A 24,035-nucleotide genomic window follows, 5' to 3' on the forward strand; every position below is an offset into this window, starting at 1 on the left:
AATTATGAGCATTTCTTGGTATTATTATTTCAGAAAAAAATATTATTATCAGCATAATTAAGAAATAATACAGAAAAACTGTATTATGAGCATTACTAAGATATATTAAACAATAATTGTATTATTTTGCGTTGGTGTAGACTTTCAGTTCAACCTTGACAAATTCAAACGGATAGATAAACCTTTGTATTATTATTATTTTTTATTCTCATCGAAAAGATTTCCAGTGCATATGCATATGTAAGTTTTAATACTATTCGAAGAAAGAACATTCAACGATAGATCTTTATTTATCCGTCTGTGCACACGTGCATAGAGCTGTTGAACTAAAATAGACAAGAACACGAACTTTGTTTGTTGAAGATGCTTTGGGTTTATTGCGAACAATGTTTAATGTGTATTTTGTACGTTGCTTCTGTTCGTCCTCACATTATTTGATCATAGTACGTATATTGAAATAATAATGTTTCCTAATTCATTTTTGTAGAACCTGTTTGTTGACTATGCTTGTTTTTATATAATAAGTAACGACGATGATTAAATTGTCATTACTTTACAACCAATTTACCGAATTGAACAAAATAAAATGGATGAATTTCATGAAAAACAAAATAATATTTTTATTAAAATGATTCAATTGATTTGGATAAAAACTACAAATTATCGCATAAAACCCCAACCTTAAGTACACCAAAAAACTGCAAATTGACATACCCACTTTTCTTGCTTAGGTGTTCAACGACCCAATACACGGCCATATAGAACTACATCCGCTTTGTGTAAAGATCCTCGACACTCCGGAATTCCAGCGGCTACGATTCATTAAACAACTCGGCACCTGCTATTTTGTTTACCCAGGGGCTGCCCACAACAGATTTGAGCATAGCTTGGGGTAAGCTTTTGTTTAAGATATATTATTACCTTAAATTTTCTTTACTACAACCCTCTGTTAGAGGAACTATAGGTAGGGAATCGGTCAAACTCGGTCAAAGTTATGTATAAGGGACAATATGTCTAATAGATCTTTATTATTTTCAGAGGGCTGTCATTTGTGTATATATTTGATTTGAAATGATTAACTTTGATTGTGAACAACAAACATGCTTGACGGTAAACTTTTACATTGTGTCCGTGCCCAAACAAACATATTCATCAAAACCGTTAACTATCGAATACACAACTTATATCTCAATGAAACAGATGACTATCCACATACGTGTTAACAACATTGTATCAAGCCATTTCTCCAGGGTGTGTCATCTAGCAGGTCAACTCCTTCGCGCAATACGCCAACGTCAACCAGAGCTGGACATAACAGACGTGGATGTTCTCTGTGTTGAAATAGCAGGCTTGTGCCATGATCTTGGTAGGGAAAGATAATAACTAAATTATGGTTCTTGTTTTTATACATAGTATGTTTGTTTTATTGCAACATTTTTTTGATTATTTTCTTAATAGGATATATTGGTATATGGTATCTACATGTTGTATTAGATAGGGATTTTTTAATATTGATTCAAATAAAACAAGGGCTAATTTCAATATAATAATGATCTTAATTGAACTCTTTGTTAAATATAGGCATAACATATAACATTTGTTTTCTCTTTGCAATTTTGATCTCGTTCAACTTATATATTTAAGGCCATGGCCCGTTTTCTCATCTTTTCGATGGCGCCTTCATACCCATTGTGTCACCTGGTTCCAGCTGGAAGGTAAATCGGCTCAAGTTTTTCTCCTTATTCTTATAATATTAAGGGCGAAAACATGTAGTAGGGTTTCCAGGCATCATATTTTTTATCACAATGGTACAGACAAAATTTTAGTTAATCTTTTTTAAATAAAGCAATGTATACAGTTGTAGAAAACACATTTTTATTCATAGAGCTAAATTTAAAAAACAACAACATGCATTTCAAAGAATTCTAGGAGTAAAATGCACTCTTATTCATATCTGATTAAAGTTACTTCTTTAAAGTTGTATATTGATGTAAAACTCATGAATATCCGACAACTACCGTATAACTATTTTAAATCAGGTAGTGTTTATAAATGAAGTTTTCTGAATGAAATATATAGATGATATGTACAGTAATTGTTAGTTTGTGTTTAAACATATACTTTATTAAAAGAAGTCTTAGTTATACATAATAATTTATATAATACAGTTTACGTTTCGGTCAAATTTGGGGTCAATAAGCCACACCCCTTAACGATAAAAATGAAAATTATGAAAACATTTTGAAAAACCAACAACATGTTTTTTCATGATACAATGAAATTAAATGCAGCCACAATACAATGCAAATGTAAATCATGGGTTTCAAAGAACAATATTCACCTTTTTACAATACGTTAGTGTTAAAAAAGAACGTTTTGTTGCTTAAATGGTTCCAAACATCATGCTAAAATTATTTTGCCAAACAACAAATGCCATAAATCGAATTCATATATAATGTACAACCAATACAAACCTTAAATAGTTTCCAGATAAAATAAGTTCCGAACTGCACATTGACTAATTAATAAACCGCTAAATAGAGAGAACAGTGTGAATTTAACACAATACGGTATAATGTATTTTTAATTAAAGAGACCTAGCATTTGATAATTATATCAATTTCATTAACACCCTCTTTTGTTCAAAGGGTTGGCAAAAATGTGTAATGAACAGTCTAAGTCGAAAGGGCCTTTAACTTGTCCACACAAATCGGAATATCCGAGGCATTGACATCACACCTGCGTTAGCACATGGACTTTTTGTGGACATAATAATCTAATTTCCAGGCTGTTTTTTACCAATTTTGGCTACAATTGTTACGCTTTTATCTTTTGTAATGCAATAGAAACTACATAAACATCGAGTCCAAAAGCTAAGCTCCTTTTAAAGGCACGTTAAACCAAAAATTTAAAACTCTTTATAAAGGCATAGTGTTAAGGCCAAAAGACACTGAAAGGGAGACACTTAACATATAAATACGCATGAATTGTCTCGATTAAATATAATCGATTTTAAGCTTTTTTGGCTATCGAAGGATGCAATTCATTTCATTATGTGAAGTTACTTTTTATTGCATGCAGCATGAAGATACATCGATAAAAATGTTCCGATACCTTGTGAGAAAGAACCAGTTGGACGCAGCATTTGAGAAATACGACCTGACGGCTGCTGACATAACCTTTATAGAAGAAATGATGGCTGGGCCTAAGCATTATTGCGAAGATGTAAGCTCCAACTATAATTTAATTTCTAATATAATACACATGAATAGATGTATTGCTCTTTGTCTCAATTTCTTAATTAGTATCATGCTTGATTTGATTTATTCTTTCATCCAGATATGGGCGCTAAAAGGAAGGACAGAAGATAAAAGCTTCTTGTATGAGGTAAATCATGCAACAGCTTATCAAATCGTTCATTTATTGTACAGTGGTGGTTGGTGTAGCACAAGTAGACAACTTTGAACGAAAACGAAAATGAAGTCGTTCAATAAACTAAAATACACACTGGAATTGATTTTACACATTTTGCATATACCAACAATAATTGGTTTTAAGCATCCATGTCCTTGTTTTGGTTACATGATAGATCGTTGCAAATAAGCGAAATGGAATTGATGTAGACAAATGGGACTACTTTGCACGTGACTGCCTCATGCTAGGAATCAGAAACAATTTTGACTACACTCGCTTCATACATTTTGCACGTGTTTTGGAAGTAAATGGGGCATATCAAATATGTACACGAGATAAGGTAAGTACATGTACAACTTTTTATTCATAGATTTGTAATACCATTTTGAATTTCTAAATTATTAGGTCCATTATTTATATTGATTGTGACGATGACAAATTCATAGTGAAGTCTCACAGCGTTGTTCTGTTTTACTATAAAATCTTTTTATACGATATTTATAAGCGCGAGTTGTCCAATAAATATTGTTTTAAACAAATAGGATTCCGAAACACTATATGACATGTTCCATATACGCCAGACGTTACATCGCATAGCCTATAGCCACAAAACATCGAACATCATTCAAAAAATGTAAGTACGTTTGCATTTCCTTTTGAGATTGAGCGAGAGAGGGGTACTTCGCTTATCAGCAAATTTATCAATAGTGTTAGATAAATAAACCTGATATATGAGAACCATAATTAGAATTGCAGTATTGTGTCTTTTCTCAATCAGAAATAAAAAGGACTTTCAAATATTTTACAAATTGTTTACAATTGTACAAAATTTGTTTTGCTTACACTTACATTTGCTTATTGAGTTTAAATGCATGGGTGCATATTCCTTTTCAGGGTGACTGATGCGTTCGTTAAAGCCAATGACCATATCAAGTTTGTTGGAGAAAAGGGGTGGGTTAAGGCAGCAATTGTAATCATTTATATAAACGGAATGCTAAATAAGGTTTTTGATCAATACTTTCTGCTTAGGATTCATCCTTTGAAGAACATATATTGCACTGTCAATATAACTACACTATATTCGATTAAGAAAGGACAATTATTTAATTATTGTGTACTTACAATTCAGTGTTTGGAAGAAAATGTCAGAGGCCATTGATGACATGAAAGCCTTCAGTCAGATGACAGATCACGTTTTCAATCTTATTCTGAATTCAACGGACCCAAACCTGAAAGAATCAAGGGACATTTTAACAAACGTTTTGAAGCGCAAGTTGTACAAGTGTGTGGGACAAACGCAAGCAAAGGGAGAACACATGAAGAAGGAGGTTTTGTATATGCTGTACTTTATTGTTCAGTTAGTATGCCTCTTTTATAAATATTAAAATGGGATTGAACAGTTATTAGGCGATCGTATAAAACACCCAGGTAAATTCATCCACAGAGTGATTATTTATGTCTGGTTCTTCTGGTTGAATATGGCTAAGTGATTTCGAAAATAGATAATCCCCTTAGCCTATGGGCGCTGGCAGTGTTGCATTTACTTTTCCTATCAGTAAACAATCTTAATAAAATATCTTTATTCTTTAGATAAACCTTGTCTTTTGGATGGTTTTCTCTTCCGAAAGTTAGACGGTTGAAAATGACCTATCAAATAAAGTTGTTTGATCATACATGTACTTATAATTATGGTTTGTAAGAATAGGAAGACAAACAACAGATGATCAAAGAGATGCGCAAACTTATGGACAACGATGAGTACGAATACTCCCCATTAAATAGTTTGAGCGATCATGGCATTGTTTTCCTGGTCAGTTTTAACGTTTTATTTTGAATTATAAGGCAAAAACAACAACAACAATAATAATAATGATGATGATGATAATAATAATAATAATAATAATAATAATAATAATAATAATAATAATAATAATGATAATAATAATAATAATAATAATAATAATAGTAATGATGATAATTATAATAATAATAGTTATTATAATAATAACTAGGAAATAAAAATTAGCAGATTTGAAAACTCTTTAAAACCGCGTTATGTATTTTCAGTTCGTAGATTTAGACCACGGAATGAACGAGAAAAATCCCATTGAGAATACGATGTTTTATTGCAAGGATAGGCCGAATGAAGCCTTCCATATTCGTCGAGAGCAGGTACATTGGCTTTCAAATAGAATCGTTCTTTATAAGTCAAGAACATCTTATCCCTACATTATTTTACTTCGTAATACTTTATTCAGGGCTTCCAACACACTAAACATAAGCCGAAATTGCACCTATAAATTCTTATATCTTAGATCACAAATGCGTTTCAATTCCATGCCAGCAATTTAGATTTATATATAGCATATTATTATAAGCTTTATTGATATATGTTTAAGCACTTTAAAGGTATATTCTAGTGTTAACATTTGCTGTACTATGCATTACCAAGTGTATATGGAGTGTGTTTAAAGAAACCGGCACACGATTGAGGTAGTTCTGTGATAGCTCCCATGAACCATAATACTAATTTTGTTTCTCAAGGAATATGATAAAAATAAATAAAAAACTGTCATACGGTGTTATTTAGTGACAGTCTTAAGGAAAATTATTTTAATACAATCTGTACTAAGAATTACGTTTTTCTGATAGGAATCAAACTTTCTGCCCGTACTGTTCAAAGAACAGGCTATTCGCGTTTACTCGAAGGCGGATGACAAACGCTCCCAGAATATGGTACGGGAAGCGTTTGTCCGTTGGTGCGGACAACACAAATATCCAACACCAAAGGTCGGTCAATCCTGTTTTATACCAAATCTACGAACAAATAAACATTAATATAAATAACTTTAAATATACCGAAAATAAGGCAATATTAATTAGTGTTATGTAACATTTATACTTATTGATATTTCGGCTCCCTGTCCAAAAGTTAGCGGTATATCGGGCTCAAGGAAGGAGAGGGTAATGCTCTAGATGTTGTATCGATTAAACGTAAATATTAAAATCATATTACAATACAGATTTATAAAACGTTTATTAAGCAATGAAGTATTGGTTAACTGAAAAGAATCGTTTTTGTATTAATAGTAGTTATAATGATTACTATGGTGTCACATATATGGATGAAACTTGCAGAAAACTGGTATACATACAAATATTTTTTGTTTCATGATTATTTCTAAACTTTTGCATGTTGTCCAGGGCGGACATGTGAACTCAAGTCTTACCCGAGTGAAAGCCGGCAATAGAAACACACAGCAGCCAAATGAAGCGGAACAACAACAGTATCAACACAGACGCAGTACTAGAAATATCAAACAAGAACCAGATCTGTAATAAAAAAATGCGGCTATCAAGCATGAGGACTTCTCAAAACAATACATCTATCTATGTTGTTTATTCACGGGGATAAAGACAAACTGGGCAATTTGTTGTTAACCTTATTCACAGCTATGGAGCTGGAAACACTCTCAAAATCCCGTGCCAACTTTATTCCACATGTTGCAGTATCAATGAAGTATGTCGAGAATCACCTGTCTGAAATCTCACAAATGCAAGCGTCCACAAAACCAAACCTTTTTCAAGGTTTATTTGGAAACTGAAACGTTACCCCCGCTAACTAAAGTGTCTTAAATGCATACCGCCACAAAAACAACACCCTTTCAAGGTTTATTTGAAAACTGTAACGCTTTCGGTTTTTTTCTTTTACGGTATGACATTATTTTGTACGATATATTTATTAGATATACACATGCAGTTAGAATCTGTGTATTTCTTTGAATTGTCCTGTTTATCGAAATTGTTTATCTTATCGCTTGAATGTTGTCGCCCTTGTTGTCTTCGTCGATATGAAATTAAACATTTCACTACGACTTAAAAACCATTAACAAAGTGTTAAACATATAACTTGGCAATACGCACATACCTTATAAGAAACACAAATCCGGTATTTTTTTTGTCAAACATGTTTTTTATTGTAAAATGAGAACAACATAAGTACAACTGTTAATATACATGTGTGTCTCACTAACATGCGCGTGTGCTTCATTTTATGTACAAGTGTTTGATTTGCGAGCGTTCCAGCTATTTGTATATTCAACGTTGAAATGTCTTGTATTTTATATGTATTAAAATTGTGTTCTAAATATTGATTTATGGAGTTGAAATACGCTTTGTGTTTAAAATTTTTATTTGAAAATGTAATGTAATGTAATTTTAGAAAAGAAAAAAGGAATGGCAGTCCAAAACATTTTTCATTTTACTCTATGTATTTATAGACAAATTTTTGTACTAATTTCTAATACTGTACCTCTTTTTAACTCTGTATGTAGCAATGTGGCCATGTAGTCAATTAATACAGGACTATATTTTTTGATGTATAACTTTAGTTTCTTGGTTCTTTCTTGGTTCTTCTTTTTCCCAAATATATCATCTTATTAATATTTTTTTTTATATTTGAATAATTTTAGTATCTTTCAACTTTGATCATTTTTGATAAATGATTTGTGATTTTTTTTATCTGATAAATTTGATTGGTTAAATTCCTCCAGCGGTTTCATATGATTGGTTAGTTGTTTGAAACAGGGGATGGGTTAAAACCTCACTAAAAGACTTTGATGTATAAAATCCCTTCACTAGAGATCTCTGTTTTGTTAATCTCTTTACTTGAGAGCTTAAATGCCTATTGGACGTGTAAATAAAATAATACAGTAATTGTCAAGTTTAATAAATGAAAAGCTGTACGAAAGAAGAACAAAGGTTTGGGCATCGTTTTTTACTTGTCTTCGCCCTCATTGATTGGTAGAATCGTATATGTTGCCTTACGGGAGCTTCCCTCATTGTCGAACAAAAAATTGAAGTATTATTTTACGCGACATTTAGATGCAAATATTTTCATATATACAACTACATATTTGAAACATAAACTAAAAATAGAAAAATGTATATATATATATTCCAAGACCCATCAATTCCTTCCACTAGTTTTTAGGTATGCTCCGGACAAACTTTTGTTGCAGAAAAAGAGGTAAAGGGGAGCAACAAAATAATAAGAAGAAGAATTACAGTTTGTCACCCTTTCAGTCGAAAGGGAAAGATATTAATAATACTAAGAAAATTAATAATAAAAAAGTGTCAAATACAGTTTGTCTCCCTAACATTGATGGAACCTGCGACACTCTGTCTCATCATGATGAACCTACATGGCAAGTTTTCTAAAAAATCATATAATGCATGGTAAAGATACAGCCCGGAAAAGGCTCAGTTTACATCCGTCTTATCAACAGCACTCATTATGGCTTTTAATATTGAAGTACAGGCCTAGGTATTGTGCGTGACACGATGCCTCATCATGGAATCTTTATGGTTTAAGTTTTTTGGAAAGCTTATAATTCATGGTCGAGATATGGACAGGATTCATTCCAGACTAGTCTTATGAATAGTACTCATTTCGACATTTAACATATAAATGCGACCTTGCCCCTTGAGGTATAGACCTGAGTCTTGTGCGTGACACACCGCCTAGAAATTGTAAACCTCCACATTGCAGTTTTTTGGAAATCCTATAATGCATGGTCAAGATAAAGCCATGGCGAGGCTCATTTCAACCTTTGACCTCTTAGGGTGACTTTGACCAATGAGGTACAGACCTGGGTCTTTTGCATGACACGTCGCATCATCACAGTGAACCTTAATGGCAAGTGTTTTGAAAATCTTATAATGCATGGTCCAGATACAGTCCGGATAATGGTCATTTCAAAATTTGACCAATAAGCGCGAACTTGGCATTTGGGGTTTGGTCCTGGATCTTAAACGCGATAAATCAACTCATCATAGTGAACCTTCATGTTTTTGAAAGTACTAAACAGCCCGGACAAGGCTCTTAACATTTGACCTCTAAGCGTGACCTTGACCTTTGATGTACAGTCCTAGGTTTTATGCGCAACACGTCGCTCATCATCTGAGCCATAATGAAAAGTTTTATATAAAATCATATTAAACATGGTCGAGAAACAGCTTTGACAGTCCGGACCGACGCATATGTTTTGCTAACCGCAAGTGAGATCGACAATAACAATGATTTTACTGAGGCAATGATAATACCTCAAAGCAATGTAAGCCGTTATTTCATGTGCACATAGTCCGCGTATGTTACATCTGACACGTTCAAATTATTATGGGTCAATTCCATGTTACCATGTGAAATTAAAGACAGGTTGTCATAAATCATTTACCATATGGAAAATGTTTTAAGCTGTATTTGTTCAACTTGGATGTTTCTGTACATCGATGTTACCGAAGGCAGTTTAATGATTGCTTACAAATGTTTGAATTGGTAAATGTGAAAAAAAAACACAAAAAAACAACAAATGCAACTATTCAGTTAAAACATTAAATACATCTACTTAAATGTACAATTTTATGTTTTCCTTTCTTGAACACCGGGATAATTGTTCTCGTTTTAGAATGTGATGGAAGGATCGTTGGGTGAGTTTTATAATTTTGGAATACCGGCATTGAATGGTTGAGAACATATATGATCATGTAAGTGCAAACATATGTTTAAAATTTTGTGACAAAAGTGAATGTGTTGAAATATATGCAAACGGTTTACCATTGTTTAGAGCATAGCATTTCGACCTTTTCTAAAATGTACATGACCCGGTCTTGCATTTCATCACAACCATTCTCTCTGCTTCCTCTGTGATACCGGACTGTCTACTGCCCATTAAATATCTTTCACAAAGGAAAGCTAAAACAATGATTACTTGTATTTGAATCTTACATACTTGTTACGAGGAGCATTCAATGTATAAGTCAATGTATGGCGATATAGAACAGACGTATATGTATTGGTACACAATGGCAGGCTATCAATATCATATGCTTGAAAAAAAGATATATCAGTTTGTTTCGAAATTTAGATCAAAATAATTTCTAACTAGTACAATGTTGCGTATGATAGTTACTAGTTTTTTGGTTGCCATAATTGCAATAGCATACTATTGCCAGGACAAATAATTAAAAACTGATCTTATGAACAACCATTGTCAGGTACATCAATTAGGATGGCCAATAGAAAAATAAATCTGAAATTAAACATATATTTTATAATTTATCCACGCTGTCTTTGTTTTTATTTTTCAGTTAAACCGCGATATTATATGCTTTATTCCAACAAAATAATATCCTTACTGTTTACCATGCTTAATATTGTGGGAGTTCTAAATTAAGAGTGTAAAAACATATTATGGCAGCAAGACTAAAGTACAGACAACACTAATTATGAGTTTTTGTAAAGAGTTGTAATTGTGAATGATTTACTATATGAAGACAGCTGAAAGGTGACTGTTATAAATCACTATAAAAGATAATGTTGCCTGGCTTTGGCGCTTACTCATGAACACTGCCAGGGTTAGGGCTTAGATCAAACTAACACTACACTACTTTCATAAAAGGGTACACTCAAAAGTAGTTTTTGGAAAAGAATGCCATGTTTTACTTTACCTTTCCACTTTTGGAAATATATATGCATAAACATGTAACCGGGTATTACTTATGTAAAAGCGGCACTAATAGTGTCTCGCTATGGATCTAGCTTTTAAAATGACGCCTGTAGAACGAGAGGTCGTGTTTTCGATCCCCGACATATGCACATAGGAATGTGTGCAGTCTGTTACAATTGCCCCACAACGTGGGCCCGTGTTGCACGATAAACCTCAAGGCCATTTAAAATTGAGATAAGTCTCTGAATTTCGAGACGAATTTCAAAATGGAGGGGGAATATGTAACTGGGAATTCAATATGTATATAGCGGCACTAATACTGCCTCACTATGGAGCTAGCTTTTATGAAGACACGGAAGAATGTCTGTTTGCATAGCGAGATGCCGTGGGTTCTATCTCCGACATATGCACATAGCAGGTTAAGTTATATGGCTTCTGATATGCTGCAAAATATTACGAAATAGATTAGCATTATAACACGTAGTCTTTATAACATGAAGTTAATAATATGTGACGCAACTCTAGTTTAATGGTCTTGTTGTCCGGTTAGCGCAGTGGATAGCGCACTCGCTTTCTCACCAAGGCGAGTTCGATTCCCGGCCTGGTTGCATGTGAGTTTGGTTGGTGGTCACCAGGCCGGACAAGTGGGTTTTCTCCGGGGTCTCCGTTTCCCCCCACAACACAAGTCCACACTCTCGCGCAACATCGTGCCAACGTTGTAAAATAAAATAAAGCTAAAACTAACTGTCTCTTCCTTTATGGACATTACAACTTAAACCACTTTCATTCGATTTATATCGATTTCTGGCGTAACTTTTGAGTATCTTTTAACAAAATTTAGAGGAACAGTCAGTTGACCATTTATGTTTCGTGAAGAATCATTTGTGTAAGTGTTTATATATTTGTGACCATTAATTCGATGAAAACTACAAGGACTAGGTTGATACATTTTAAAATGAAATCATGCCGCTAAACATAGACTCATTTTGCCATGACATATGCCATTTTCCTTTGGTCAGTTCAAACTTACGATTTAAATTACGTTTTTGGCAATAAGTACCACTGTTAAAGTTCAATGAAACTCTAAGGATTCGTGGTTCTAAGTAAAGTCGTATTTATTCGAAGTTTTAAATCACAGTTGTCCATGACCTTGACCTCTCACCTACAAAGTCTGAAAAAAATCTTACATCCACTGCATCATTGCAACCTACCAATTAAGTCCAATAGTTTCCCTTGAACATACTTCTTTCTACCGACTAGCTGACCGATGAAAGGACATTTACAAGAGGATGAGAAGGAGGAGGAGGAGGATGTCAAATGTCCATTGGGAAAGTTGTATCAAATTTCTGAAAAAAATGTGCTCATTGCAGACAAAGACGAATGAATTTGTGATCAATGTTATCGTTGACAAAAAACAACAACACGACTTTAAGTAATATGGAAATCTGATTCCATGCTAGTGTCCCCATCTAGCATAAAATTAATGTTAAAATGTGATCATAATTCAAATTTTATTAGTGAATTTTGTGGTGTTATGAAGTTATTAAATATCAATATTTGTTTCTTCACCAATCAGCAATGCTAGTTTTATGATGGTACATCAAACCATGTATTTAAATATATCGCTTACAGACATCCAGTAACTTAAACATTGATCTTTAAGATCGATTTCGACTAATTTTAACATTGATCGACAGTGTAAAGGTATTTTTATATAGCATTGAAACTGATTATCGCAAGTCTCTTACATGTGATGAACTTTTGAACGGACAATCCTCTGACAAGACCCATTGATAATCAATCACACTGCGATCCAATCATCATTAAAATCATACCACTGTGTTCTATTCCCTTTATTACTCTGGATACCGATGCTTCCTTTAAACTTACTGGGTAGATATCCTCAGTAGATTTCGAATTAGTTTTCATGTGAGGGTCATATCGGGACGTTGCGTACTTAAAACTACTTTATTAGTTTAAATGTTATTTTTAACTTTATCCTTCACTGTTTCCAAATTGATGCTGGTACGGTGTACACCGGCTTATATGTTTTGTTTTGTAATTGTTAATACATGCTTGGACTTCAGGGCTGTTATCCAATCATTTATCGGTAAAGGTATTTTTGATGCGTGTGTAGTGTGTTCATGGTGTTTGTTATTGTACATGTGTTGTGTATAAGTTTGTGTCGCTAAGTTGGGCCTTGTTGCATTGTGCCTCTATAAAGGGTTTAATTAAATTTTGACTGGTGGTTTTGTCCCTGTAGTTTAATTGTATGATTGATACTGGCAATATGTCTATAAATGTTATACCGTAAGTCTTTATTTACTAATCAAAGCAAAATTGCTATTGTTTCAAATTTGCCACTATCGAGTTCAAACAATGGTCGATAATAGGCCTAATCCAAAACTAGGTTGTCTCCCTTGGCAAATCATCGGTAACGTCCCCTGATAATGACTAATTCTACTTCCGGGGACTCATAAAACGAAAATGGCGGACGACGACAGGATAGCAAATGCGTGTAGAAATGACACATTAGACCGTTGTAATGTTGATGAATTGAAAAAGTATTTGCGCAGTGTTGGACAGTATGTATCGGGAAATAAATCTGAATTAATCGATCGAGTGAAGGGAGCATATAAACTGGGACTTGGGAATGTTAATGATTTACAAGAATCGGATCGATCTGCATTCCTGAGGAGAGAAAATGAACGGTTGCGGACTCCAATAGGGGGGAAGATGACTCATCCATCGTGTATCGACAGTTGGAGTGATGATGTGTCATTGATTCCGGATATGACTGAGAAGGACATTTATAATTATTTCGTGTACAAGCTGAACACGAAATGTCAGTTGAAGTCAAAGGTCATGTACGAGGATTGGCACATACACCGCGTCCAGGTAAATATTCAGAAGACATGATGAAACTTAGTTAGTTAAATAAATAAATTACATCATATTGAATGGAAATATAAAAAAAACCTGTACCTCTTATATATAGTTATGCTAGCTTTGGTAATACTTGCAAATGTCACACAATACGTCAAGTGAATATTAGGGTAAAAATAGAAAAGTAATGCAAGTAATATGAGTTTACGGTCTTCGTGGTTAAATAAACTCAGATAACAGTGTCTGCCAATGGTTTTCATGTCCAACAATAAATTTATTAATATTCTTACTTCAGTAAATTTTCCCATGGAAGTATTGGTATTTTAAATTGTTAAATTTGTCGTTAAAATACAGTGTGTTGAAGATGGTTAAAGAATTTGATAATAAATTAAACCTAATTGCGAAAAATGTATGTGTTCTTATTTTTTGAAGCTGCACTCTCACAGATGTTCTGTTTTTACAACTTTTTTAATTTTTGTCTTGGAAAGAGCAAATTGTTGCATGAATATCTGTAAACCAATGATAAAAGATTGTTGACAAAAGATCAGATCGCAGGGTTTCATATTTCCATTTGAAAATGCATGTTTTATGGCTTAAACCGTACTAACGGTTTCAGAAAAATGCATAAAACATCAATTTTTTAACTGAAATATAAAAATCTGTGACCTAATTTTTGTCAGCAGTCTTATGTAACTGGTTTCCATGCTTTTTCGCAAAAATTGGCTTTTTCCAAGACAAAAATTTAAACAGCTTCCTAAATGTTCAATCTGTGGGAGTGCAACTTTAAAAAAATTTGTGGCGTTATTAATAACAGTGTTTTTATTTTCTAGCTTTGATTATTGTTTTAATAAATGTTTTTCAGGTTAACAACCCAGATGAAAACGAGAGTCACTGCTTCGTTAGATGCAAGGCGATTCCTTCAATGCCTTCAACAAACCAGAAACAGTGTCCTGACTATGATGTATGGGTGATGCTTTCAAAGATGACTGGTTGCATAAATTCTGCTGAATGCAGTTGCACTGCAGGGTATGTTCAATTTTCTACTTGTAAAACATAACATGATATTCATATTTTGGTTAGATATATTATAATCAAAACTGAGAAAATAAAATAGTTTTCCAAAATCTGCAGGCTTGGAAATGGAAAAAGTTAACACCCCGCATTCCGGGGACATCCTAGGTAAAGCCTTTTCCAGCTATTTTCAGCCCAAAAACAAATCCACCGCCTTCACTCGGCTCTGTGTGGCAACCTAGAAGGTAAAAACACCACCCATTTTCCCCACTGTCCCAGGTTTTCCCCTGGAGCTTGGTGGCTGTGATTACAAATGGCTGGTGCATTACCTAACAGTGATTTATTTCCAAGTAAATTTTCTATCAGACTACATTTTCTATGTTTCAGGGAAGGCGAAGGCTGCAACCACATAGCTGCCCTCCTGTATGGCATTGCAGACATAACAGAGAAGAAGAAAGATGGTAAACTTGCACCAACATCAGTGAAATGTAAATGGAACAATCCTAAGAAACGGAAATTAACCCCCAAAAAGTCTCAGGACCTTACATTTCAAAAGGTGATTCATGGGAAGCAAAGTGTAATTAAAAAGCTGTCCGTGCCAGTTTTCAATATACAGAAGCCAGTTGATGTGGACAAGTTTAAGGACAAACTTCTTGGCATGGGTGCAAATGCTGGGTGGCTGAAGAACTTCGAAGTGAAAACTGACTCCATCTTAATTCCCAAACTGAACGAAATTAATTTTAACTTTAGTGATAGTGTAAACCTTAAAGACCCAAAACAAACTGATTTCTTTAATTCATACTTTAAATCAATGCAGATCACAGAATTTGATTGCATGACAATTGAGTGTCTAACGAGAAGCCAAGGCCAGTCCGATTTGTGGGCACTAGAAAGGGAGGAGAGATTGACGGCATCAAACTTTGGGCGCATATGCAAACAAAAAACACAACGGAACCAGATTCTGTTCTAAAAGACCTGCTAAAGTACAGGACATTCGATACCATATACACAAAGTATGGACGTAACCATGAGAGTGTGGCGAGGAGAACATATGAAAAAACTATGAGAAAATCCCATCCAGGACTAAGTGTCAAGAAATGCGGCCTGCTTGTGACACCAGAGTTTCCTCATCTTGGTGCCAGTCCAGATGGATTTGTAAACTGTATGCATTGCGAGACCCATAATGGCCTGTTAGAAATTAAGTGTCCAGCATCAAACAACTGGAAAATGAAAGTTCCGGAAGAATGTGCCATTGACCCAAAATTCTTTTGCCGTTTAGGTGCCGATGGAAAATTATTACTGAAAAGGACCCATAATTACTACTACCAGGTTCATGGTAAACTTGGGATTAGTGGCCGAAAGTGGTGTGATTTTGTCGTTTGGACATGCATGGGTATATCAGTGGAAAGGATCTATGCGGATAGTGACTTTTTCAAGGACAACATGTTGCCATTCTTGAATGACTTTTATGTGAAAGCTTTGCTTCAAGAAATGTTCACTTGCCGTGTAAAACGAGGGTTAAAATTGTTCACTTAAAAAATGAGGCCACATTCTCCGACTTATTCATAATGTTCCTCTGCAGAAAAAAATGTATTTTACTAGTTAGTAATTAGTTTATCTGCAAAAAATATGTTTTTCAATAAGATTAATTTAACTATTTAGTAAAAATGGCATTTTTATAATCAGTTATGTGAAATTGAATCTATTGGTACATTCTCTAGACACACTTTTTGTTATTATTTCATTGGTACATGTATGTTTGCCTACACATTAAATATTTCTGAAGGAAACTGTATTTTATATTTTGAATGATATGCTGACAGAAGAGCAGTAATAGCAAGTAAATACTAGGAAAGCTATTTGGACTTTGTGTTGACAGCTTAACTCATTCGATCACAAGCTAGAACACATAACTTTCACAGAAACAAATCCTGAATTTCACTTCATAGGTATGTCAACTGCTCACAAACAATCCTTTTAAAGTGACTCGCTCATGGTTTATAAAATGCACTTTTTTAATTACAAAAAAGTGTGGAAAATCATAAGGAGTGTTAAAACAAAAATACCAAAAGCTGGAACCCTTCAGCAAATGTTGATATTTTCTCAAATATCATCTTTGAAGACCACAATTTTCATAAGCGTTTTTATAATGTGATGGAAAATTAATTTCGACTGTGGTGTTGCATGATTGGTTAATTGACATTATCACGTGATGTTATCAATGTATCCATAACAGGTCAACATATCCAACACTTGTTAAAGTCCCGGTGGCCATGTGGACTAGCCGGCTGTTTTCTATATTTTTTCTTGACTTGACCAGCTTTACCAAAATACTTTTTTCGATTTCATAGAGTAAAATAATGATAAAATAAGTGTTTTCAGATGCATTACCGGGAAACTAACTTTTGGTCCAAAGACATGAGCGTGTCACTTTAATGCTCACATAATGAACACATATGACCTTTTGTGAAAAATAGCTCAACTATTTACCACCATGTGCACTGCTCTACAACAGCCATGATTGGATAATTGCGAAAATGAAATGACACAAACTGGAAGTCGACATTTTATTAATTAGAACAACTTCAATCGTTACAAACAAAAGCAATTATACACTGATGAATAAATGCATACATGGTTTAGTTTATATAACTTAAAATGTTCAAAAACTCTTTTGCTACTATACTTAATTATACTAAACTATAATTGCTGTCAATCAACAGCAGTATTAGTAGTTTTTAATATATACTACTCAAACTCTTCAAACTGTCATATACTTTGTATTTATTTGAAAATTAAAACCCCCAACTTAAGAAAATAGGTGGGGATAAGTCATTTCATGTTTTTTTTTTGCTAAATCCCCCCTCCTGGAGTAGATACTGATTCTGAGGCAAAAGTTCAGGTTATGATGCACAATAAGAATTACACATGTATTACAGAACGGTCAATTGGGTACAAGAGGGGGCTGTAGATTTGTCAACTTCGCACACAATTTCCACACTTTCGAAGCACGAGATGACATTGTGATAGGCATCACACCTTGGACAATTCTGAAGTTTTTTATGCGCTCCATTTGTCTTTCAACGTGGATCCTAGCATTAGCAATATCCCTTGTTTGCTGAACTTCACGTTTTGAGAATTTAGATTGTCCACGTTTAAAGGGTGGTATGACCAGCTTTATTCCTTTTGGTGTGGTGAGGTCAGAAATGATAAATCCTTTATCTGCCATTATAGAATCACCTTCTTCACGCAAGTCAATTATCCCACTGTTGTTTGTTATCTTTTTGTCACTTATCGATCCAACCCACACATCTGATACAAATGTTACATGCCCTGAAGGACTGATCCCTACTAAAGATTTCCAAGTAATATGGGATTTATAGTCGCTGTAATCAAAGATTTTAACTGCAGCGATCTCGGTGTTTCAGTTTTGATTTCGGTGCAGTCAATAATAACCCTAGTGTCTGGAAACTTGTCTCGAAAAAGTTTTGGCATGTTAAATTTTACAGCTGACTTCGATGGCCACATAATCAAAAAATCTAATTTCATATCTAAATAATCAATCCACTTATTCAACAATCTGCTGCAGGCTGCCTGTGAAATGCAAAATCTAGCTGCTAAATCAGCCACTAATAGACCTAACCTTAATCTCATTAGTACCATGAAAAATTCATCAATAAGTCGTAGAGCCCTAGGTCGACCACCACTTGACTTCCTACATCGAGTTTGAGGTTTTTCCTGCATATCGCCCATTTCGTCAAATAAAGCATTAAACAATCCTTTGTTTGGTATTCCAGTGTAGAAGTTCAGTTTGGACGGATTGTCCATGACATCCTCATACACTAGAGTAGGAAGCATTGCCTGCACTCCAATACCTCTCTGCTCACATGTACCAGTTTGGGTACTAATACTTCGAATTGTTTGAACCGATTCTGTCTGTGTACCTATCGTCATCGTCGGTATACAGGTCTGTGTTTCAATCATCCTGAAACAAAATTAGTTTTAATTTATTCAATTTTCAAAACTATTTATTTTTTTGGGTGGGTGTGTGGGGGTTTGCAAGTTTTCAACATCAACAACTTTGGTATTTAAAAAGCGTTTGCAGACATTACAATAATCATGCAGATGTTTAACATCCAGTTTAAATATCAACAAGTCAAATGACGAACATATGTATGCTATATTAACGTATACATTTTTTAATACACTTCATTTCCTCTTTAAATTATGTATTTCACCATTGAAAGTTGAAATTACAACTATCAAGCACAGCAATCCTTGTGTTTGATACAATTTACCCTTAATCACGTCTACATATAATTTATAATCAATTGGCTGTACCTGATTGCACTTGGTGCTGGAACCGGTTCACATGTGTAGTCATGGAAATTTAGGGAAACATCAAGGTTGGATTTGTGGGATTCTTGTATGAAAGACGTCTCAGCATCGTCACCGTTCTGATGATCTCCTACTTCTGTTGCTGGCATTTGAAGATCTTCAGGAGTCTCTGATTCTGATTCCAAACGTGTAGCAATGAAAGGCTTGCCTTGGAAGTTTACGTCACCATCGTATGTGTCTGGTTCTTGTTCATTCTCATCAAGCGCCTGAATAACATAATGCACTCAATTCAAAGACAAATTTATGAAACATATCAGATGAAATTTTGATCAATAATTATACCCATATAGAACAGAAACAAGTTTATTCAACACATATGAGGACGAAATGTTCAGTCTAAACATGTATGGGCTCCGAATTTTATCAAAATTATCTGTTATAATATGAGTTAAAAGATGGGGTGGGGAACTATTATAATTTTATGTAACAAAGATAAGTTGTTCTCCATCTGTCACTCCATATTTAACATAAAGGTACTGCTCTTATTGAACATACACAGTTTCATATAATGTCAACATGACAATTTAACAATAGTTTTGTGCCAACAACTTACTGAGCTTAGAAATATTTTGTCAGTCCCTGACGCAGTCGGAAATCTAGATGGAAGGGTATGGAGCATGGACGGACCCGCACGATCAACAAAATGTTCACTGCATAACAGTTTGTTTCCATTCCACTGAAAACTTTTCATCACAGTCTTACATCGTTGTATCCAGACTCGTTTAACACGTTTATTCTTTGGAAAACGATGAAGAGAGACCGTTCTACCATCGATAACTTTGCCACGAAAAGTTCCCTTACAAACACAGCAATATTTCAAAGATTTCCTCTTCGTTTCCATCGTTCATCGGTTTATTTAACTAGCTATTACTGTAAACACGGAAGTAAATATGAGATTGTAGTCCTCGGAAGTGAAATTACTTTTCGCGCATGCGCATAACGACCAATAACGATAACTCATCAAGGGAGACTACCTAGTTTTGGATAAGGCCTATAGGCATCAGATATCTTTACATTGCAACAAACCAAACAAATGCGTTGTTTTGTCTCCTTGGCATCAAATATCTGTATTTATTTTGTTTAAATTGTGATATCAGTTTATTAATTAAGTAAAGTTAAGTTAGCTTATCAATCAGAATATTATTTTTACTTTTAATTGAGCTGCAGAAGTTCTATATTAAACATGATATACCGTTATCCCACTACTAAAGCAGTCTTTAAAAGGTTTATGGTTTGCTTGGCTTTACTGACAATATATTCGACTTTCGTCTTATTATAGACTTTAAATCTGAAGAAGCTGTACTTACATATAATTTCAAACACTGGGATAGTACTTATCGGTACTTATTTGGAAAATGTCTCATTTATGATACCAGTTTTAGTTGAAACGGGAGTCAAACCCGTATATTTGTTAATATTTATAACAGTATTCAATTGAACACATGTAGTACTTTGTCGTACTATGTAGTTCTACATAGTTTTATAATAATTGTCTCTACCTTATTCAAAGTTAGAAACTATTTTTTTGAGAAAAACATAAGCAAATGCAAACACCGTTATTCAAATAAAGCATTTATTCAACTAAATGTGTGTTCATCAATTTATCAATGCGCCAGAAAACTGTTTTAAGACTGTTTTACTTACAAATACTTAAGGTTTCTGTAATGAAGTCAATGTAAGAAAGATTTAGAATATCAAGATGAATTCGTACAACATTTACTTTAAACGTTCTTACAATACATAAACATTTATAATAATGGATTTCTTTCTTCACTTATCGTATTATGCGAAACAAAATCGAACATATTCAGAATTAAATGTAAAACAAAATAAATAAGTGTACAGTAAACGTAAAATACTTAAGCAAAGTATTTTTTATCACAGATTCAAAGTTTATTTTTTAAGCATTTGGGTCGCACTGATAGACTGCAAATTCGTCAATTCTTCCTTTGAAGTTTAGCATACCGGAAGCATAACCGATGTGAAGAGCACACTGGACTTTTCTCAACTGTCCCTCAACTTCAACGTATTCGACAGGCTGTGGACCTACCGTCAGCGATAATTGATTGTTGTGGAACTTGTACGTAACGTCCTTCTCTGAGACGGTCTCGTTTGCATCAAGGGGGATCTGGGGGACAGCAACTGACGCCCCGAACTGTTTCCAGGTTCCGACAAGCGCGACTACGTTTTGGCTGTTCTCGGTCATCTGGATTGATGGATTGACCGTGCAATCAAAGTTAGAAAAGAGTGCTCTCTGTTCGCCGTCTGGGATTTCTGTGTGGTCAGAAGTGTACTTCATTCGGACAATTAGGGTATCCTTGATTTCGAGATTGGTGAAAAATGGGATGACCAGCTGACTCGTGGCTCCATCGAAAATTGCCTCTCCGTTTTCTACCAATACGCTTACGTTTTGGACATCTATTTGGTTTCGTGACTCATCCAGCAAACCATTGTTGAATTTCAAAAGAAGCTCGGGTTCGCAGGTACGCGCAGCTGTTTTTGAGCTGAGGCAGTCGCATTTATTCTGGAAAAAGACTGTTCCAGCGGGGCATTTCATCGAAAATGACCGACCATTTACGTTCCATGTATAACTGGATGGACTATTTTCTACTCCTACTTTATTGCACATAATTGGAGCTTCAGTAGTGGTTAGGTCTTGCAAGGCATTTGTGTTGTTTTCGCTTTCAGTTTCGTTTGTGATCACAACAGGAGCCACATATCGTCCGAAACAATCGGCGGTGCATTCTTCATTGATGTTGTCCTCGCAGCCGTAAGTCGAGTTATAATGCTGTCCTGAAGGGCAACACATTGGAACTGACTTTTCGCCCATACACTGCCAATATCCACGGCAGTTGCCTTTCGCTGCTCTATGCTCGCTGTTCATTAAGCCAAGACAGGCATCCTCATCACAGTTCACTTTAACCGCACTGATACAGCTCATGTCATCCATACTCCAGTAGGTACCGAATCCGCATTGTTGTTCGATGCTTTCAAACGCCCCTAGAGCATTCTTCCAGCATTGGACATACTTGCTGCAATCTTTTGGGTGGTTATAAAAGTTGACGGAATTAGCATAGTTGTTCTCCACACAAAGGTAGTCATACTTTCCAGCAGAAACAAGTGCAGCCCCCACAAAAAAGGCAGCAATGAATGTGACCGATATCATCTCAGGGCTGGGTAGGATATCTGAAAACAACCGAACAACGTATTGTTAATTTCTAATTAATACTGGTTTCGACGTAACAAGCAGCCCTTTAAAAGGTAAAAGTTCCTAATGCTATTATTTTAGAGGTAATACAGTTTGGTTATGTTCACGTTTGTACAGTTAAATTAAAACAATTGCTACCACTATATTCTAGAACAAATAGATACATCTTATCAGACTGCCATTTATATTTTAAGCCATCCGATTGTCATTTGATCGTGCCATTAGAGATAATGTAAATTTGTAATGCCTGATGAAGGCCATACAATTTTGGTATCATTTGAAAATATATTGTTAGCCGGTTAATACTGAATATTTAAATGATTAATAAATGACACAACATAAATTAATTATAGATAAAGATATTTTTTTTTATTTTCGTCCTTTATTTCAACTGAAATCGGACGTGAAATGCAACTTGTTAAGGCCAAGAAAGCTTTTGCTTCTGTATTATTTTCATAACTTTTTATACAAACATAAACCCTTTTAAATGATAATAAAATAAAATTAAATAAGCAGGCATCCAAACTTAATATAAATGTACATCAAAAACTTAAAACAAATAGTTTATTTACAAAATATTTTTATACTGTATTACTGTTAAAGTGATCTTACCTTATTATAACAACTTGTTGTTTTAACTTGACTTTTCTCCGTTAGCTTATTCGAAAGCAAGCAATAATCTGACTATCCATTGCTGTAACTACCTTTATTTATATACACTGAAACATTTAGGGGGAGTGTTTTACTATGACGCAAATATGTTAAAATTTGAGACACTTTCACGTTACGTTACGTAACTAACGTAGGTCTTTAGACGTATTTACGCAGCGTAGCGAAATGATAATGCGGTTTATGCTTATTTTACATCTGTGGTAATTAAACTCGATTGTTTTACAGGTAAACATATTTTCTTGTTATGAATGAAAGTGTCATAAATAGAGACGTAGGCGATTTATTTGGTCTGCACGACCTCAACACCCACAATATAACAAACAAATCGTCAAAAGTCCGGTTCATTTATTGTTTTTGCAGGGTTAGGCTGCTTTATTTCCCTCTTTTTTGCACCACAAACAAAAGGTGTTTGTCTTTTTGGGATAGTCTTGAAAAACACTACCTGAAAAATAAAGGGCAATTGTACGCAAAGAGATGTCGTTAAAGATCCAAACATTAATTAAACAATGGTCACCAGTATCTAGCTCGTTCACTTGTCGGCACTAAAATGGATTTCTAATAATAACAATTGTTTATAACTAGAAACCCATGCGATCACGTGTGGTGAATATACAGTGGCGTAACAGAAATTGAGATTTGTAGAGAAATTCTGGAATGCAAAGTATTCAATTGATACATGTAAAGAAATATTTATTCGTTCCGAATTATGTTTTTATTGTATCATCACGTACAACTATATCCAAATAGTGTGACTTAAGGGTTCCATAATCGCCGACTCAAAATGCAATATGTAAACATGCGTCAATATTTATTGAAGGTTGCAATATACAAACAACTTACATTCAACACTTTAAGCGATTTACAATTCTTTTTTCTGGAAAAGGCTAATATATTTCCTGAAAAACTGCAATTACTATATGCGAATGAGTCCCTTTACG

At 34.4% G+C, this 24,035-nt stretch overlaps 4 protein-coding genes across 8 annotated transcripts in view; 2 read left to right on the forward strand and 2 right to left on the reverse strand.

The window, feature by feature from the left end:
- Positions 1-7,366, forward strand: part of LOC128243178 (deoxynucleoside triphosphate triphosphohydrolase SAMHD1-like) — a 33,350-nt gene extending 25,984 nt beyond the window's left edge. For 4 of the 5 annotated variants that reach the window (XM_052960777.1, XM_052960775.1, XM_052960776.1 and 1 more), the window contains exons 5-16: positions 732-892; positions 1,251-1,366; positions 1,645-1,715; positions 3,082-3,387; positions 3,590-3,754; positions 3,957-4,048; positions 4,309-4,365; positions 4,544-4,742; positions 5,120-5,224; positions 5,482-5,586; positions 6,067-6,204; positions 6,619-7,366. In XM_052960777.1, coding sequence (XP_052816737.1) covers positions 732-892; positions 1,251-1,366; positions 1,645-1,715; positions 3,082-3,387; positions 3,590-3,754; positions 3,957-4,048; positions 4,309-4,365; positions 4,544-4,742; positions 5,120-5,224; positions 5,482-5,586; positions 6,067-6,204; positions 6,619-6,753 — 1,650 coding nt within the window. In that variant the 3' untranslated portion in view covers positions 6,754-7,366. The remainder of the gene's footprint in view (positions 1-731; positions 893-1,250; positions 1,367-1,644; positions 1,716-3,081; positions 3,388-3,589; positions 3,755-3,956; positions 4,049-4,308; positions 4,366-4,543; positions 4,743-5,119; positions 5,225-5,481; positions 5,587-6,066; positions 6,205-6,618) is intronic. The other variant, XM_052960778.1, reaches the window with a different exon arrangement.
- Positions 7,367-13,409: 6,043 nt separating this feature from the next.
- Positions 13,410-16,536, forward strand: LOC128244025 (uncharacterized). The gene is made up of 3 exons (XM_052962044.1): positions 13,410-13,820; positions 14,671-14,834; positions 15,207-16,536. Exons 1-3 carry the CDS (start codon positions 13,410-13,412, stop codon positions 15,787-15,789), a joined length of 1,158 nt encoding a protein of 385 aa, XP_052818004.1. The 3' UTR covers positions 15,790-16,536.
- Positions 16,537-17,372: 836 nt separating this feature from the next.
- Positions 17,373-20,178, reverse strand: LOC128244963 (uncharacterized). Its single transcript, XM_052963130.1, has 3 exons — positions 19,771-20,178; positions 19,161-19,423; positions 17,373-18,804 (listed from the first exon to the last, which is right to left on the reverse strand). Exons 1-3 carry the CDS (start codon positions 20,056-20,058, stop codon positions 18,171-18,173), a joined length of 1,185 nt encoding a protein of 394 aa, XP_052819090.1. The 5' UTR covers positions 20,059-20,178; the 3' UTR covers positions 17,373-18,170.
- A 596-nt stretch (positions 20,179-20,774) lies between these two features.
- Positions 20,775-23,110, reverse strand: LOC128243735 (protein PIF-like). Its single transcript, XM_052961658.1, has 2 exons — positions 23,038-23,110; positions 20,775-22,403 (listed from the first exon to the last, which is right to left on the reverse strand). The coding sequence occupies exon 2, from the start codon at positions 22,381-22,383 to the stop codon at positions 21,118-21,120; it is 1,266 nt and encodes a 421-aa protein (XP_052817618.1). The 5' UTR covers positions 22,384-22,403; positions 23,038-23,110; the 3' UTR covers positions 20,775-21,117.
- Between the last annotated feature and the right edge of the window lie 925 nt (positions 23,111-24,035).

The sequence above is a fragment of the Mya arenaria genome, chromosome 8 (assembly GCF_026914265.1).
Source record: "Mya arenaria isolate MELC-2E11 chromosome 8, ASM2691426v1".
NCBI classification, from domain to species: Eukaryota; Metazoa; Mollusca; class Bivalvia; order Myida; family Myidae; genus Mya; species Mya arenaria.